General features: G+C 42.3%; 1 protein-coding gene across 1 annotated transcript in view; it reads right to left on the bottom strand.

Moving 5' to 3' along the window:
• Window positions 1–9,960: 9,960 nt before the first annotated feature.
• fech (ferrochelatase) overlaps window positions 9,961–19,977 on the bottom strand; it is a 33,230-nt gene continuing 23,213 nt past the window's right edge. The window contains exons 7-11 of the mRNA XM_007903076.2: window positions 18,479–18,577; window positions 16,015–16,122; window positions 14,915–15,079; window positions 14,290–14,349; window positions 9,961–13,497 (exon numbers count right to left, since the gene is read on the bottom strand). Of these exons, the coding sequence (XP_007901267.1) occupies window positions 13,363–13,497; window positions 14,290–14,349; window positions 14,915–15,079; window positions 16,015–16,122; window positions 18,479–18,577 (567 nt within the window). The 3' untranslated portion in view covers window positions 9,961–13,362. The remainder of the gene's footprint in view (window positions 13,498–14,289; window positions 14,350–14,914; window positions 15,080–16,014; window positions 16,123–18,478; window positions 18,578–19,977) is intronic.

The raw sequence follows: 19,977 nt of genomic DNA, 5'->3' as shown, positions 1-19,977 counted from the left end.
ACACCGCTTCCACACTCTGCATGAAGAAGTTCCTCCTAAACTTCCTATTAGATCTGGTGCCAGCTATCTTACATTAATGCCCCATAGTCTTTAAAACCAAAAGGGTTAAAGGAAATTAACTCATAGAAAGAGCCAGAGCACATTGCCCCATCCCCTCAAATCAAAGCTATCCTGAATAACAATTGATTATGTTTATCCATCGCTTTGGCATGGCTGCACTTATGGTATTTGAATGTGTTTTCCTACAAATACACACATTTCATTTTACAGCAGATCCTGTCAAGGGTTTTGAGACATTCAACAATGTGATAAGGCGCTACATCAAATGCAATTATTATTATTATTGCTATTCAATTCTTTTGATAAATGCGCCTCTACAATGGAGGTTTCCTTGTTTTGTCGATCACCCCCTTTTAAAAGTTTTATTATCCCCACAGGCTGTGGAAAGCAAATTTGCCTTTAATAAAACTCCCTCACTTTACAGCTGCCACTCAGTCCCAACTTAATGATCCCAGCTTCTGATCTCCAATCTGCCCACTCACAATACTGTGTAGTCCATAAAATGAGTCTGAACCACTAAACCACTAAAGGATGCTCGAGTACTAATGGATGTTACAGCTGATTCAGTGAGATAAACACACAGTGGAAATAACATTTTAAAAATGGGATCCTCATTGCATCTATAAATACTACATGTAATTGGGTCGGCAAGGTTATTCTGATCCAACTGGGGACTTTATTGGAGTCTAAAGAAATGTTTAAGGGGAGTTAGTGCATAGAGGTCACCCGGGGGTGGGGAAGAAAACATTAATGCTCTTAGCTGATAGGAGGCTTTTAGGAAATCAGCTCCAACACTAACAACAGCAACAACTTGTATTTATCTAGCGTCCTTCATATTGGATAGTTTCTCGGAGATGATAACAAGGGAATAAATCTCCAGAGTAATATTGTAGGGCTTGAGACATTTCTTACCTTTGGCATACTGTACAGTACTTGAGGGAGAAGGTAATAGAGGGCTGTATGAGAGGGGATCAGGAGAGGCGAAGGCTCGTGAGGAGTATAAACTCAGGCTTGGACTAATTGGGCTGAATGGCCTGTTTCTGTCCCGTTGACAGCCTTCGTGATTCCATCTAATCTTTTACAGCTGTTTTGATGGGGTGAAATTTATGGAGTTTCAATCCACGCCATTTTTGATAATTATCAAAAGTTAATTCTGAAATGCCCCTAAATTGCCTGCTTATTGCGTTTGTTTTATTTTGTAAAAAAAATCACATTTTGATTGGCCAGATCAACCCCCTCCTCCCAATATACCCTGGTCAGGTCAGTAAACACCAGCCTCCTTCATATCCCTGGGCTTATTGACCACATTGTTGACAGGTGAGTTTTCAGCCATTCTACACCCGCTCTCCAGAATTCCACCCAAGAGTTCCTCCAACTCGCTCCTCCCCTCCCTTCTTTCAAGGCATGTCTCAAGACATACTTCTTTGACCTCCCTTTTGGGCATCTCTTCCCTCCACAATCCTCTTCTGCTCCCACCCCAGCTCAGGTGCCCAGCCAGCACTATCAAGCGCTTTGAGACTTTCTTGCCAGGTGAAAGTCGCTGTATAAATGTAAATTGTATTGTATCGTTTAAGCATGGCCACCTTTGCCGACCAAGGACAGTAGTTGTCAGTCCCCAGTGAATGGTACTTCTGAGCTCTCCATCTTTTCAGCCTTCCAACGAGCTACCACTGAGTTTCCCGTTCTACTTAACTTTGTGGTTCACACTGCAGCAAACGACATCACCAGCAATCTGTTATCGTCAGCCCGTACGTTCCTTAAAGACTATGCAAAAAAATTAAAATAATGCAGCTTTCCCTTACGATTTTTCCCCCCAAAATTATGGAGAATTGAAACTTGTGCAAAAATTCTACTGATTTCAGTGATCAGTATTCTAGAACGTGGATAGGCAGAGCCAATCTGATTAATAATTTAATTGGACTTACTTTTGCCCACTATTGGTAGTTACAAGATATAGCGTGAACTCACAAACTTCTTGAATTGTATTGCAAGCCCCACTGCTGATTGTTAGTTAAGTTCCTCTTCCTTGCGTGTGCGTGATTGTCCTTTTTTATTATTATTATTATTATTTATTAAGCTTAATATTTGCGCCTGACTGCTGTGCAATATCCGTAGCTGTGTATAACGCGAGTTACAACATGCTGTATCTGTTACATGTTTCAACTATTGCATAGTTTTTAAGCTTTCCTCGTTGTTGCTGTTGACGTATCCGGGCACTTTAAAAGCCTTCGCAAAGGTTCCCAGTCCTTTTTCCAGTTTAGTTTCAGTTGCTTGTCCCGTACACTGTTCTTGGTATTTGGAAAATAAATACGCCCTCCATTAGACACAGTGGTGTTCTTCCTGCATCATGCTACTGTTATGTTGTTTTTTTGTTGTTATTTTTGTTTTGTCTTTCATTTTTCTTTTTGATTTCTTTGAAAAAAAACTTTAATTCTCGCTATCATCAAATGGTAGTGCTGTAAATTCTGCAATTAGTGTCCAATAAACTGCTTTTATTCATTCAGACTGAATTGGAGTTTGTTTCTTAATCGAGAGGTTGGGGAGATGGTGATGGTGGGAGTGAGAGAGAGACAGAGAGAGAACAACAAATTGCATTGATATAGGGACCTTCATGTAGAGTAGAGTCTTGGAGCTCTTACCAATGATGAGATCGACTGCTGAGCGAGGGAGTTGGTAGGGAAAAGCGAGAAATAGCTATAGGTGTGGTTGACCGGATGGGATAATATAATGTGTGGAGTAAGGAAACTTGCCTAAGATTTCTCCCTGCCTGGGAATCGAATCAAGCCAAGGCTCTAATAGGTAGGGTTATCTTAGCTGGACAAGCAGCGGGAAAGCTTGTCGGACAACAATATCAATGGCAAGCTATGCGACGTTCGCTGGTTAGACAGTTAGGCAGTACCCCAACGCACACTCTGGGGATCCCAAGCCTTGGCTCTTGCCAACCTGCACCTAATACTCTCTGAACCTGGGTAAGCAGAATGTGGGGAGAGAGTGTGTATTCCATGCATGCACAGGAATAGGTGGGATGTATGAAACTCTCAGTTTGGTTTGGATTCTCTTAAGCCCAGTAATGGGTTTCCACGTGTGTCAGACACCTGTCTGATCAAACCCCACCCCCCCCTCCCCCCATCCAAAAAAAGGTATTTTGGTAATGATCTCAAACGGATGCCTTGCAATTAATGACTCACTCACCAGATTGATCCAATTCTCGGCTGTCACCCCTCCTTCCCTCTCCACATAACTTTCTGCACCAAAGAAGTGGTGTGTTTGGTAGGCCACTTGATCCATCGGGAGAGAAAACGGTCGTTCATTTGAACATCATTTGTACAGACCCAGGCATCTTAGACACTACTTTCCGGATACTCTTGGGAGAAACTTACTCTCTTGCTTTGGGTAAAGCTAAAAGGGACAGAACTCGGCAGACCACAAGTTAATGTTCACTCTCACTAATCCCTCAGTTCCTTTCTTCTCTTTGAAGCTGCAAAGTAATCCTTTGTGTAGCAGCCCTCTTCCTTACTCCATTATCCACTTCTTCTTTTAGGACCAAAAGGCCACTTATATACAATTTGGGGATTTTAATCTACTTGTTACAGAAGCTCGACTTGACAGAAGTGCAAAGAGAGTAGATGCTTCAGATGAACGACAGGCCAATCCAGCAAAGCACTAGTCAGTTGCCCGGACAACCGAGAAAATCAAGCTAGCCAGGGTGCGAGTCTCTGGAGACCCTTGGGGAAGCATCATGTGATAATAATCCTTTCATTTGATATAGCACCTTATCACGTCGTTGAGACCGTTTGTGGGACCCTGCTGTGCGCAATTGGCTGCCACGTTTCGCCCACAAAATACAAAAAAAGTCAATCCTCCTTTACGGTATATTCTGTGAAGCACTTTGTGATGTCTCAACGACATGATAAGGAGCTATATCAAATGCAAGTATTACTATTATTATTATAATTATAAAAAACAGCTTCTAAATTACGACTGAATGGTAAGAATTTGCTAGAATTGTGCGTGGCCTCAAATTTTAATGCAAAATGGTTTTAACCGGCTGAGACTCAGTGGGATTTCAGACATATCCTCAGACCTCTGTCTACCAAGCCAAAACATTAACCCATCTTTCTCTTGCAGATGCTTGCATTGATGTGCTCTGCGTTTCCAGTGTGAAAGGGTTAAAGAGAAGGAAAGATGACACACACACACACGCATCAACACACACCTTACAAAGTGCATCCTGTAAACTGAGTCACATTTTCGGTAAAGGCTTGACTTGCCGGTGGAATGTATAATTATGTGGCACAGCTCATTTTTCAAACAAGCTAAGTGGAAAGATGCATTTGCAGTCTTGCAGTCATTAGATCTGCCCATAGGAGCTATTAAAAATAGTAACACATCATCTTTGATCCTCACATTTGACACGGCGCCTTTCACGTCGGGAGGACAGCTCAAAGCGCTTTGTAGAATTTATATTATAATTATTATCTTTACATTTGATACACTCAATCCACAAGTGTTTGTGATACGCTGCTGTGCGCGATTGACTGGCGCGTTTCACCCACAATCCACCTTACAATATATTGTGTGAGGTGCTTTGAGAGTCTCAAAGAGGTGATAAGGCACTATGTCAAATGCAAGAATTATTATTTTATTATTAATATTATTATATAGAACCATAGAAATATACAGCACAAATCAAGGCCACTTGGCCCATTTTGCCTGCACTAGACCTGATAATGAGCCAGGTTGGCTGGTCTACTATTAATAATGTCTTGGAGTTCCCCAGACACTACACTATCAGCCTAGACTACGTGTGAGGACATTGTTCTTGTTCGTTCATTTGACCATTGAAGGTCGGCTATGGTTTGTGCAATCCTTTATCAATGTGTTCTGTTTCATCAAACCTCTATTAAATGCATTTCATGCCACGAAAACCCCCTGCGTTACACGTCCCAAATAGATCCACAATGAGTTGCACGGGCAAAATTTTACTAACTTGGTAGTCCTGCACACATTTCGTCAGTTACAAATGGGTTAATAATAATGATAATAATCCTTGCATTTGATATAGTGCTTTATAACATCATTGAGACGTCTCAAAGAGCTTCAAAGAATATAATGTAAAGTGAATTGACTGTACATTTTGTGGGTGAAACATGGCAGACAATTGCGCACAGCAGTGTCACACAAACACACACAAATTGAAAGGGCTGTGTTTAAAGCAATTTGTGGTTGTTATTGTCGCACAGGCACTCTTTCAGCTGAGACGTTAAACCAAGGTCCTATTTGCCTATTCGGGTGTATATTAAAGATCTTATAATAATCCTTGCATTTGGTATAGCGCCTTATCACGGCAGAAGGATATCTCAAAACGCTTCACAGGAATTCACAGAGGAAGTCTTGAGGTAGACTTTGAAGGAGGCGAAGAAAAGGGCGAGTCGAAGGGACTCCCCCCATTCCACTCCACAAATAAAATTGGTTGTTCACTTCATTGCTGTTTGTTCACTTCATAATAATAATAATAATCCTTGCATTTGATGTAGCGCTTTTCACGTCGGGAGGACGTCCCAAAGCGCTTCACAGAACACACTGTAAAGTGAATTGACTGTATATTTGTGGGCGAACGCGGCAGCCAATTGCGCACAGCAATGTCCCACAAACAGTCGTAGATTGAAAATGACCAATTTATTATTGTTTTTGGTTTTGGAGGGATTATTATTAGGCTCTGTGTGGAGTAAGGAAACTTGCCCAAGGTTTTGCCCTCTGCCTGGAATTGAACTCAGGTCTCTCGCTTGCAAAACGAGTGCTCTAACATGGCTGTTTGTTTCAATTTCACGCATACCTCTCCTCCCACTCCCTCTTCGAACCCCTCCAGTCCGGTTTCCGCCCTGCCCACAGTAGAGACTGTGCTTGTGAAAGTCACAAACGACATCCCCTCTATTTGTGAACAGGGCTCCCTCTGCCTCCTTGTCCTTCTGGACCTCTCCGCGGCATTCGACACAGTCGATCACGCCATCCTCCTCCACCGCCTTTCCTCTGTCATCCACCTCAGTGGGACCACACTTGCCCCGGTTCGAGTCCTACCTCACAAACAGCCAGCAGTACATCTGCACAAACGGCTTCTCCTCCGGCTCTCACCCGGTTATCTGCGGGTACCCCAAGGATCCATTCTTGGCCCTCTCCTCTTTCTGACCTAAATGCTCCGTCTTAGGGATGTCATCCACAGACATGGGGTACATTTCCACATGTCTGCGGATGACACCCAACTCTATTTTTCCACCTCTCTTTAAGACCCCCAGTCCCCTGATGTTCTGTCAGCATGCCTATCAGATCTCAGGGGCTGATGAGCAGAAACTTCCTTCAGCTAAACGTTGACAAGACGGAAACCATACTCTTTGGCTCTCGTCAATGTCTAAAATCTCACGGTTCTCACCTCCTCCACCTACCCGACCTCCACTTAAAACTCTGAACCCGTACGCAACCTCGGCGTCAGGTTCGACCCCCAATTATCCTTCCTCCCCCACATCCGGTCCCTCACCAGCACTGCCTTCTTCCATCTCCAACGCATCGCCCATCTCCACCAATACCTCTCTCCGAAAGCCGCTGAAACCCATGTCTAAGCCTTTGTCACCTCTCAGCTGGACTATTCTAACGCCCTCCTCACCGGCCTCCCCTCCACTACCATCCATCAAATCCAAATCATTCAAAACACTGCCGCCCGCATTCTCACCCGCATCAAACTCCGCTCCCCGATCACTCCAGTCCTTGCCAGACTGCACTGGCTGCCTGTCCCAGAGAGGATCAACTTCAAAATCCTTGTCTTCAAATCCCTCCACTCCTCGACCCCCCTACCTCTCTGACCTCTCTTCTTAAAACAGTGCCCGTTGCCTTCGTTCCTCCGGCTCTGGCCTCCTCCTTGTCCTCCCGAGTCCTCCTCTCCACCATCGGCAGCCGTGCCTTCAGCCACTATGCCCTGAGGCTCTCGAACTGCCTTCCTCACTCCCTTCGACTCTTCCTATTTTCAGGTCTCTGCTGAAGACCTTTCTTTTCGATCATGCCTTTGGTCACCTTCCTCCCCCTCCCCCTGGCTCGGTTCCGGGATCCATTACCGTGAAGCGCTCTGAGACGCTGCCCAGGGGGATGGTGCTATATAAATCCAAGTTGTTGTTGTTGTTGTGGGATATTTTGCTGTGCGTAAAATTGGCTGCTGGTTTACAAACAAATTACAGTCACTACACGTTATAGTAAATCCTGTTAAGTGCTTTGAGACAGCTTGACAGCTTGTTAAGGCACTAAATCAAATGCAAGGATTATTATTAATTTAGCACAGAGTCTAAATACTATAATTTAAGTTGCCATTTAAGTTACAGCATAATTCACACAAAAAACAGCTGGTATCTGCGCAATGCTACAATGATGGCAAAATAGGAAAATAAGTCCACAGCGCATTTAAGCAAACGTGACATTTAGGAAGGAGCTGACTTAATTCTCTCCACCGTGACAAATAGAGGGCATAAAAGGAAATAAATAAAGGTATAATCGTATTGCAATAAAATTACTCGTAGGAGCAGATTTCCAGCAATGGAGTTATTCAAGGTAAAGAAGTACCTTCAAAATAAGCAGTAATGTACTTGAGTACATTATTCCTGAAGCCTCCATTAATTACTTCTCCCTAATTGCTGTTTAACCCATTAAAGCCTGGTGCCCCACTTACCAGCCACTGTGACAGAAGCAATCTAGGAGTAACTCGATAGAGACGAGCTGAATACAGTGCAATAAGCACTTTCCCTGATACACTCTTTAAATCTGATAGGTGGTATTTAATGGAGGGTAAAACAGTAAAAGATTTTCTTAAGACTACACTTTGCATTTATATAGTGGCTTTCATACTGGACAGCATCCCGGAGTACTTGAGGAAATTGACTAAGAGAGGAATACAGGACAACTAAACTTAGCCCATCAAAAAAATAATAAAAATAATTTGGTCATTCACTCCAGGATAGTTTGTGGGACATTGCTGTGCACAATTGGCTGCCACGTTTCAAGCAGTCAATACACAATACAGTACACATTCAATCCATTTTTTACAATACATTCTGTGAAGCGCTTTGAGAAGTCTCAATGATAAGACGTGTTAAGGCACTATATCAAATGAAAGGATTATTATTATTATTCCTCCCTGGCAGAAAGTATGCAGGATTACCACATTCTTACAATTTGACCCGTGCGACTCATTTTTTGTGGATCTATTTGGAACTTGTAGTGCAAGAGTTTTGATGGCATTTAATATAGGATTGATGAAACAGAACACGCCAATACAGGATGACACAATTCATAGCTAACCTTCAGTGGGCAAATGAGCCAAGAGCAATGTCCTCACAGGTAGTCGAGGCTGATAGTCCAGTGCAGCCCCTGGGGAAGCCTCCACTGCAATGTCACAGCTGCCATCTTTCATATGAGACGTTAAACCAAGATTATATGTTGAGTGCCTTCATATTAAAGTTCCTTCAGTTCATTAGCCTCGTAGGCATTTGTAGGGACTTTTGCCTGCAGCATTTGCCCACAAAAACAGTCACTCTACTTGACTAAATAGCACTTCAGGATGCCTTGATGTTGTAACAATTCTTTCCTCGTTCAAAGTTTACCCCCCACCATCAGCAATCCCAATTACTGATTAACCTCGGGGGGGGGGGGGGGGGCGCAGGGAAAAGGGGTCTCCTAATAGCCAAGCTGGTTACAAGGTGATGTGCTTCACAACAAAATATTGGAATCAAGCCCACTTTATGTGGTTTCTGAGCCAAACATGTCCACAGAGCACTGTGGTTGACACACCAATGTCACTCATGAGCAGCACAGGGGAAGGACAGACCAGTCACCAGAAGCAGAGGTTCCTCCCATTCACCTCCTGTTAAGCCTGCAAGCCAAAGCCCTAACAGCTAGGATGGAAAAGCAATAGGAAGCTTCCCAGACAGTATTCTCAATGGCAAGTTGTGTGGTTAGCTGCCTCCAGCAGTGACCCCAACACACACTCTGGGGTCCCCAAATCTTGCCAACCTGTGCCCAACAATCCACGAATTAGGTAAACAGATGTATCCCTCCAGGGAGAGAGTGCACATCCATTTCAGATACAGGGAAAATTCCACATATAAGTGGCTTATACAGGATGATTAAAGAGTTGGTGATACCCTTACAATGTCTAATTAAAGTCTTAAAGAAACAATGATGTATACAGTATATATTTTAGATAATAGGGTAGTTATCACAACTTTTTGATCACTCTGCTTATATGGATCTCTGGCTGATTTGAATACTCTTAAGTATGGTGATGGGTTTCCACATGTCAGATACTGTCAGTTACTTTTCCAATCCCTCCCTAGCTGATTATAAAAATAACTGGAGCCAACTAGTTGGCTGATTAAGTTTTCTTCCTCATTTCATTAAACCATGGCAGTTGCGACGCTTACTCCATATTACTGAGTACCGGGTATCTATCCGTTTCCTCGTTAAACACGATCAATTCTGCAGCTAAGGCTTCGGGATTTGCTAGCCCAGTGGGAAGAAAATTTGCTAGTTCAAATTCTAGACCACTTCAGCTAGCCCAATGAGCACAGAAGTAGAAGGTTCGATTCAGTTCTTTGTGAAGTTGTGGGAGCCCACAAACTATACAGTCAAATCACTTTACAGCATATTCTGTGAAGTGCTTTGAGACATCTCGAAGATGCGATAAGGCGCTACATCAACTGCAAGTGTTATTATTATATTTTGTGTTTTCCTTCCAGAAGCATAACATTATGGAGGGAGCGGGTGGGCCAGATGAAATCAGCTCGTGGGCCACATGCGGCCCGTGGGCCGGCAGTTGGACCACCCTGAACTATACAGTTAATGAAATAAGACAAAGACGAGTTATACTTGTCAACAGTTCCTGTATTTAGGTCTGGAATTTAATACATTGTTTTCAATTCCACAGACACTCGGCATCACACAAAAAATAATCTGTATCATAATGCGATACATCTTCAATCTATTCTTTAAGAGTTACATTCATTGGTTTCTTATTAAAAGACAATGGTTTCAGACAAAACGTTTCTATCACTATGGAAGTCCAGATTAACGTTGTTAGTATTTAGCTATGTCTCCACCGCTCAAATTATCTGCTCTCCATTCAATTCTGCACTGCTTTAAATGTTACGCAAACAAGGATTCACAAAGAGGTTTCCAGACAGTGTTCTCATGCGGTTAGCTGGTTAGACTCCAGTAGTAACCCAAATGCACACTCTGGGGTTCCCAAACCTTGGCTCTTGCTAACCTGCTCCCCAGAATTAGGTAAGCAAGATGGGGTCCATCAGGGAGAGCAAACGCCAGGATGGGTAATTCATCTTAAAACACAAGCAGATTTATTGACATAAACATTTACCTACAAAATAGTCACTACCATCAACAGTAAGAACTGTAAAGCACTTTGAGACATTTGATGTGATAAGGCACAAATAAAGGCTCTTCTTTCTATTTGTGTACCTATAATCAAAGAATAACAGAACAAAAAAAACATGTACCACTAGGCACTTTTAGCACCCGCACATTAGTGGGTCTGTTTGACAAGTTTTCTTTCTGCTTCTCCTCGAGAAGGAGTTGCTTCCACAAGCACCTCCGGTCCCTTGGCCAAGTTGCCACCCTTCAGGACCCTGGATGTTGTCAGGCTACCAGTGTGAGCAGAGTAGTGCAACAGAGAATCAAACAGAACATTTAGTGGGTCGGGGTTTGTGTGTGGTGTGTATGTGAGGAGAACAGACGGTATCATATGGGCAAGAGGATACGGTTGGAAGAGATAGCAAGAGGCAGGGCATTTGTTTAGACAGCAGCTGTCACCCTATCTCACAAAACTGATGTCCATACAAAAGCTTGTTCAGGTGAGCTGTTGAGTAGAGTGAGAATCATTGACAGGAAACAAATCACACAACTGTCTCACCAACAGAAGCAGGTTGGTCACTAGCTAATCTATGCTGGAATGTTAGTTTCACCTCCTAGATGCAACACAGCTGAATTTGTACACTTTTCCCTTATTGAAATCGATCAGGAAGAGGCAACCATTTCATAAGCCCTATGTTACATGTACAACTAATTACTGTTAAGAGATGAAGTACCCAGCTTGTCTGGCACAGCAATGGTATAGGAGGTTCAATGCTAAGTCAACACGTTGTAATTCTTCTTCTAACTATCCTGTTTACAAATAAACTCAGAGGGAGAAAATACACTCAGATATATTCACACAAAAGAGTACAATAGGATCGGAGGGGGGAGGGAAGATATTTCCAATATAGAAAGCAGGGAGCGGATCAAACCTGATGGGACATTATACAGACATTACTCTTGTGTTTTAAATGGTGAATGCAAGCAAGTCTTCCAACTCTTAAAAATAAGTTACCACCTTACGTTAAGAGCAAAATTCAGTAATTTGGGAGTGTTCGTCGACATTGTGATTGAATGGGATAAATTCAGTACATATCTGTGGAAACTGTTTCAGTGAGCGAGTATGAACAACAAAATTACATTTATGGAGCTCCTTTCACGTCGAGAAGATCTGCCAAGGTCTGGATAGTCAGGGGTCAGGACCCGAGCCTGGGGGAGGAGTAGGGCAGGGGTGAGGGAAGGCAGAGAGGTGGGAGGGCGACTGAAGGCACGATCGAAGAGGAGGGTCTTGAGACCGGCCTTGAAGGAGGAAAGGGAGGAAGCGAAGCAAAGGGACCGTGGGATGGAGTTACAGAGTGTGGGGGCAGAGAGGCTGAAAACCCGGCCACCGATGGTAGGGCGGGTCGGGCGGAGAGATGAGCAGGTCGGAGTCCATTGAATGGAGGGAACGGGCAGATTGGTAGGGAGTCAGCAGGTCAGAGAGGTAGGAGGGGAGGAAGGCCATTGATGGCCTTGAAAATGAGGGTGAGGATAAGACTAAACATATGGAACTGGCTCCCTAGGTAACCTGCTCCTACATATTATGTTGAGACAGAAAGTGTTGAGTCTTTCAAGAACAAATTAGCTAAGGAAAAAACAGAAATGGAGTCCTGTAGCTCAGTGGTTACAGCACTCGCCTCACAAGCGAGAGACTTGGATTCAATTCCCGACCGGGCAAAATCTTTGGCTAGTTTTCTTACTCCACACGCCTGATAATAATCCCTCAAGAAAAAAAAAAAAAATTGGTCACTTCAATCCACGACTGTTTGTGGGACACTGCTGTGCGCAATTCTGCTGCGTTTCACCCACATATATACAGTCAATTCACTTTACAGTATATTCTGTGAAGCGCTTTGAGACGTTTAGAAGACGTGAAAAGCGCTACATCAAATGCAAGGAATATTAGTATTATCTTGGGATACAATATATAGTTTGGGACACGACATGAGCAAGCGACTGCCAGGATAGTGGAAGGCGAACTGGATGGACTTTGGGTCTTCTTTCACCCAGGTAATTCTTGGGCACTTAATACCGTTTCACACAGTCAAACCCCTTCATTGACCGCAATAGTTTAAGAAACTGCAGTTTTCCATTCCCTTTGAAATATTCCCCTTTTCATTCCCAGCCAGACTCCCTCCCATTTGTGTTTTTGGAAATAGCTAATATTTTCCCAGCACCAATTCCTGCAAACGCGTCAGAACTACTAGCGAGCCATGAGCGGAGTGATTAAATTTGTTCAGTGCACTGTGGCTAAACCTAAATACATTCATTATTATTGTGTACATATTAAACAAAAGTGTCAGTATCTGTCAAAGTAAACATCTTATTAATAGTCGTGTATACGCACGTCATATCAAGTCTACTCTCCCTGACTAAATAAAATGTCAGATGAAAAAAATAATGGAAGAAAAACAAAACCCTTAGCTGTGTAACAAAAGTAGTGCATGAATAACACTGTTAAGCTTTAGTTTTACACAAGAGTTTGGGATCAGTGCTGAGCTCTCACTTTCATGAACTTCACAGAAGTCTTAATTAATTGCTGTGATAACACTGTTGATATTTAGGCTTTGTTTTAAAATAAAGAAAGTCAGACTCAAGTTTTATCTAGTGTCTGCTGCAGTTGCTTGTCCTTGCGGTCAAATAGTATTAAATGTAACAGAGTTTTGGACAGGGAAACTGTGCAGTTTCCATGTTAAGTATCGTTGCAACAAAGGTATAGCAGTTTCAGAGACAAATGGGCAAATATAAGCATTCAAGCTCAACCAAGAAGTCAACTCAAGATATTGGAAATGGACCAAAGCTGGTGATCACGTCAGCTCACGTTACCTATGGAGGAGATACAAACTGATGGCAAGAGCCATTTCACAGATTCTGCTTAGCAAAGAAGGCTTTGGTCTCTCCACAAACAGGGTTAACACAAAGTGGGCAGCGTAGACTCAGCTGCTTGGAAGAAGTTGCTGCTGATTTGAGGTGAGTGTTTACGAGGTCTGCTAGTGCCTAAAATGGAGAAAATATCAATTAATTCATAAGTTCATAAAAACCTCTCCACCCCCACCTTTCTCCCACTCTAAACATCACATCAATTGATAAAATATCTGCGCTTTTCCTCCAAGAAAAAAATCCTGAGTGAGCAGCATCTCTCGCCCAGAGCAAATGCATTTTCTACTCTCTCCTCTTCTCCCATTTAAACCCCCGCCCCACCCACCCAAATATTTTAATCTTCCTCTTTAGCATTCAAGAGCAGCCTCAGTACCCCTGGGTTGAGCAAGAAAAGTCACCAGTTACTGATCTCTGTTGTATTCGGCGATTTGTGTTGTAAATTGACCAAGATGTCATAATGCAAGGGCTCGACTTTGGTGGCTCTTAATAATATAATATTGCATTTGATATAACGCCTTATCACATTATCGGTCTTCGAGACCGTATCGTATCGAACGCAGGACCTCTCGCTTGTGAGGTGAGTGCTCTAACCACTGCAATACAGGACTCCACTTAAGGATGGAAAGTCTGCAAACTCTTGTGCTTGAAGCTCACACTGTGAAGCAACTCTCACTTCAACATTCAGGTTACTGGATCTCAGTCCAAATAATACAAATAGTTTCTCACTTCCTCCCCCACCCCACAAAAAAGGCTTGATACAAATACAACAAAGTCAACTTAGTACCCAATTCATCAATACCTGGCACACCTCTTGGAATTAAAAGCCATCGAGTATTAATACGAAATTCCAGTATATGATTGGCATGTAGTAACCTGGTTAAAATTATTGAAAACCAAAGCAGACATTACCTTAATAAAAAGTTGATTTCCATTGAGTGACTCTGCTCTCCTAATATTTTCTACACCGCACTGAAACACAAAAAAAAGTTACCGGCCACCTGTTTATAAGATGATACACAAAATGATAAATGTGGTTGAATATTTAGGAGAAGGTGGGAGGAAAATACTGGTAAAACACTCGTCTCGCAAGCGAGAGGACCCACGTTCGATTCCCGAGTGGGGCAAAACCTTGGGCAAATTTCTTTACTCCACGCACTTCTGTTGACCTAGTGGGAAGTAGGAACCCAGTTGTTAGTCAATTGGTGGATCCCTTTCCGGGGTAATAACCCCTTCCAAAAATCCATGACTGTTTGTGGGATACAGCGATTGGGGCAAGATGCATTTTTGGAGACACAGTCTTTACATCAATGCAATTGATTATCTCTAACAATCTTATTCATTGCATACAATGCAATTCTACCTAAAAAAACAATTTAAAAGACATGGCAAAGCGAACCCAATAATAGGAAAAATGAACATTCCAATTCCTGTCAGATTTGTGAGCTTTGTAACCATATTTTTCAATAAAGAAAACCTTCTCTCCCAAAAAAGAAACATCCAGAAAACGTCCTCAAACAAGACTGCTGGAACTTACCTTGTTGCCTAAGATTTGAGCGTATTCAATGTCAAGTTCATGTAGAGTTTCAATGTGGTCACTGGTGAAAGCTATAGGCACTAGCAGTAGGTTTTTCTTGCCTCGCTCACACAACCCTTTAATCGTGTCATCTGTCGAAGGGCCAAGCCAAGGCAAGGGACCGACCTGCATTGTCAGAATGCATCACAAACCGTTAACATAGGCATCCTTCCCCAGGCCATTTCAACATTACATTACACATTACAAAATAAACTACGGTGCTGCATTCTTACTAGAGCAGCACAATATTTCTGCACCATTTATATAGGCTTTAAATTTAAGCTTCAGGTACCAAATCTTTCCAAATCACATCACACTGATGTGCACAATTTTTCATTGGCTATGTTTTGGGCTCTCAACTCCCTGGTGTCATCAAGATGTCTCCATGTAGAAATCATGTTCCTTTTCTATTTGCAGCTAAAATTTGAGAATCTAGGCATCATTGGTCGCAATGCAGATGTTCAGCAGTGCGCTTCACTTCAAATACTGGATACTGTTTAAGATTTTATCGTCACATGCTTCTGCCTCAAGACTGAACCTGGTGTCAGGCTTCTCTGTTTAGTTGCTTGATCTCCCTCGCTACACCACCCAATCCTAGTCTATATGCTGCTCGATGCAACTACCCGGGCAAGAACTAAAGTCTCACATTAACAGTTACAGGGTGGTACAACTGGCAGCCAGCCAACAGCTCTTAGCCCATCCTCCTCTCTCCATTTCATCTGGTCTATCCGCTCGCTCCATAACACATAAATGTTATGTTATGTTTCTAGAAGAAGTGAAACACAAACATTGTTTATGCAGCCCCCGGACGTTTCTCCAATAGGGCATCTGGCCCTCAGCAGCCAAAGGGTTGGACCACCCTGACATAGATCAAGTAAACCTAAAGTCTCTGATCACCTTTCTGCCTCAAGATTGAATCACATGTCCCGTGCAAGAACTGCTGAGTTAGCTGCCTCCAGCATGCTGTGGCTGACACACACAAAATGATTGCTTCATGCCTTCCCTGTTTAACTCAATGCTACTTAGAATAGTAAGAAATAGCACATACTACTGGAAGTTACCTTAGACTGCCAAACCAGCCTGTAGGGGTTACAGAAATTCAGCGTTTCCATGACTCTTTGGACAGTTGCGCCTACTTCCTGAGGATACGGATCTCCTCGATTCACCACCTGGAAAAATATATATACACATTTCTTATTTTGCAGATATCATCAGATTTGCCAGATGCCATAAAATATTACATGTCCAAGAGATAGAATGATACTCAGGAAGTAAGGGTATTAAGGACAACAATTATAAATATTATTATTAATAATAATACTTTAATCTGATATAGCATATTATCATGTTGTTGAGATGTTTCAAAGTGCTTCAAAGGACATATTGTAAAGTGGGCGACTGGATTTTGTGGGTGAAATGTAGCAGCTAATTGCACACAACAGTGTCCCACAGTGCGTGGATTGAGTCACCAATTTTTCTTTGAGGGATTACTACCTTCGGAAAGCAATCCGCCAATCGACTAACAACCAGGTTCCTACTTACTGAGGGTAAACAGAGACATGTGGAATAAGGAAACCTGCCTAAGGTTTCACTCTGCCCAGGTATCAAGATAGATTGATACTTGGAAAGTAAGGATATGAAGACAAACAAATGGAAATGGGATTAAAAGATCTGCTATGAACTAAAACTGGCAAACAGGCTCACACTGAATGGCCTCCTGTTGCTAGGTTCTTTACGAATAATACCATTTGGGTCACCAGTGAGTGACATCAAATCCATCTTAAGTAACAAATTAATTCACCAGAATGTACTAAAGTATTCCAATAACACACAACAAAGACTATAAAAATCTCAAAGTTAATGAAGCACCGTGATACAAATGAACAATTACATGGTCCTCTTCCAAATATTTACAAGATTGGAGAGTCAATAGTCAAAATTAAAAAGAAAAATATTCGTACATTTCTCCCTAATTTTTTATAGGAAGGAGACATCTCAATTCTGCTTTAGGCAATATCCTATTTGCAGTACAACTTTCAGCACAAGCAGGTTTATTGATTGGCTTTTTCCACACAAGCCAGATATAGAAAGAGGCTTTACAATACATTGTAAAAATGACAAGTGATACAATCTTAGAAACTCTAAACCAATTATGTGACATCATGCTGTAAAGGGTATTGCCCCATAAAAGTGCCAAAGAACAACCGTTGGTGTCCTCTCCAACTTATCCAGCCCATTACACCTTAAAGATTCCATCCTAACCAAGAGTGAGCCAGGGCCCACCCTCATATCTGTAGTATAAACACCATCAGCTATTTGAAAAACAGCATGGTGGGAGGACTTACAAAAGACAGCTTTGGATGTTTCAGAGGTCCGACCAATACCATGTACCAAATATACACAACACCAATTGCTTGATCAGCATCATAAGGCTTTGCTAAATAGAACAACAACAACAAGAAGATTCCATTTATAGAGCGCCTTTCACGTCAGGAGGACGTCCCAAAGCGCTGGACAGTTGGGTCAGGACCCGAGAAGGGGGGAAATGGTCAGGGTGAGGGGAGGGAAGGGAGGGAGCGAGGAGGGGGGAAATGGTCAGGGTGAGGGGAGGGAGCGAGGAGGGGGGAAAGAGTCAGGGTGAGGGGAAGGAAGGGAGGGGGCGAGGAGAGGGTAGAGAGTTGAGAGGGGAGCTGAAGGCACGGTCAAAGAGAAAGGTCTTGAGACCGGCCTTGAAGGAGGAAAGGGAGGAAGCAAGGCGAAGGCACTGGGGGATAGAAGTGATTGCTGTGAAGCTAACTCCGCATCAGTGTAGGGCAGACCCCTCCCTGCTGATTAATAGTTGAGGAAACTCTTAGAGGCTTACAATGGCAGCCTCTGGAATGTGTTACCTAACAGTGCTCCCAATGGCAAGCTATCTGGTTTTAGCTGGTTAAACTCCAAATTTACCCCAAGATACACATACACTGGGGTCCCAAGCCTTGGCTATCACCAGTCTGTGCTGAAATGTGATAAGCACGATACTTCTCTCCTGGGAAAGAGTACGTGTTCTATTCATTCCAGACATAGGGAAGCTTCCAAGCAAAGGTGGCATACATAAGTGGAACTCTGTCTGGTTTGGATACTCTTAAGCATAGTGATGGGTTTCCGCATGTGTCAGACACCTGGCTGACCAAAACAAACACACCAAATAATTTCTATAGACAGCAGGTGGTGAAGTGATATACATGCAAGATTGTTAACGGAAACAGATTTCCTCTGCGCAGTAATGCTATTCCATTACTGGTAATGTGGGAATATTTTGTCTGTTCTTACTTGATGGAGGGTGGGGTTCAGCAGGTAAAATGTTTAGCAGGGTTTATCAGGATTCTCCAAATCTCAGCTCGGGTACAAATCCCTGACTATCCAGCACCTTCGAACGTTCTCCCGACATGGAACATGCTAGGCAAATGTAATTTGTTGTCCTTCCTTTATTTTAGATTGATCCTACTGTCATTATTTTCTTAACCAAAGTTTGTCACCACTTACAGACATAGGTAGTGAATGCGCAGAGAACAAAATGACCACGTCAGCCCTTTTCTCAGCTGGAAATCGATCAAGTTCTTGCCATACATGATCTGCAACACACTGCGAAAAAAGGACAAACATTAACACCAATGCAGTTCAGTATCACTTTACATGATAGACATGACAAACAGCTTGATATTTCCAGGAAGTGGATTTCCAAAAATGGCCAGAAGTATCTTCTGCCGTTGATTGAGTGGTGTTGAAGTTAATAATAATCCTTATATAATCTTTGCATTTGGCACAGCATCTTGTCATGTCATTGAGATGTCTCAAATTGCTTAATAGACTTTATTAAGACTTTATTAATAGATTGCCGCATTTCACCCACAAATATACGATCAATTCACTTTACAGTGAAGCTGTGAAGCACTTTGAGACGTCGAGAAGACATGAAAAGCGCTATATCAAATGCAAGGATTATTATTATTATGAAGTGGATTGAGTGTATTTTGGGGGCAATACATGGCAGCCAATTGCACACAGCAGTGTAACAAACAGTCATAGATTGAATGATCAAACTGACAACCTCCCGACGTGAAAGGTGCTATACAAATGTAATTTAGTTGTTGTTGTTATTAATGTTTGTATTACCCTGGAAAGTGATTAGTGATTCACCAATCGACAAACAACTGGATTTCTACTTGCTGCTAGGTAACCAGAGGTGTGTGGAGTAACGAAACTTTCATCCTTCCCAGGAATTGAACCTGGGTCCTCTCTCTTGCGAGGCGAGCGTGCTAACCACTTACACTATGGGACTCCACTGATGAATACATGTAATGAAAATAAATTAATGAAAACAGATCAGCATAATATCAGTTTGAAGTGAAAAAAACTATGACAGATTGTTAGGGAAATTCATAACAGAAGACAAGTGAAAATGTTAATATATTCTGAAAAGTATTTAAAGATGACACTAAATTGTCATCAAAAGCATAATGTATGTTATGGGACAATAGCTATGGTCACCAAGGACACCAAACATTAGACTTGCTGGAGTGTGCACCTATATTTAAAGAGAACAAATCTAACTCAGCCTCATACAGCAACATCCATCCAACATCGATAGCCAGGAAAATAATAGAATGGAAAGCCAGGCAAAGGACAATAAATAATAATAATGCTTGCATTTGATATAATGCCGCATCACATCATTGAGATGTCTCAAAGCGCTTCAAGGAATATACTGTAAGGTGAATTGACTGTATTTTGTGGGCAAAACAAAACAAATTACATGATAGATATGGTAAACAATTTAATATTACCAGTAAGTGGATTTCCATGAAATGCCCAGAAATATCCTCAGCCGTTCACTGAGTAAAACAGTAAAAGCCAGACTTCGTTTAGAAAGCAAGGTTCTGCTCGAGAAACCTCAGCTTAGTCTTTTCTGAAAGGTTGTGGGAAATCTGATACTTGGACATTTGATGAAGTCCCACATAAAAATTGATTCACTGAACAGATGC

Source organism: Callorhinchus milii, unplaced genomic scaffold, assembly GCF_018977255.1.
Source record: "Callorhinchus milii isolate IMCB2004 unplaced genomic scaffold, IMCB_Cmil_1.0 Scaffold1, whole genome shotgun sequence".
NCBI lineage: Eukaryota > Metazoa > Chordata > Chondrichthyes > Chimaeriformes > Callorhinchidae > Callorhinchus > Callorhinchus milii.
The sequence above is the reverse complement of the archived record's forward strand: the minus strand, read 5'-3'. Positions and strand labels throughout refer to the sequence as shown.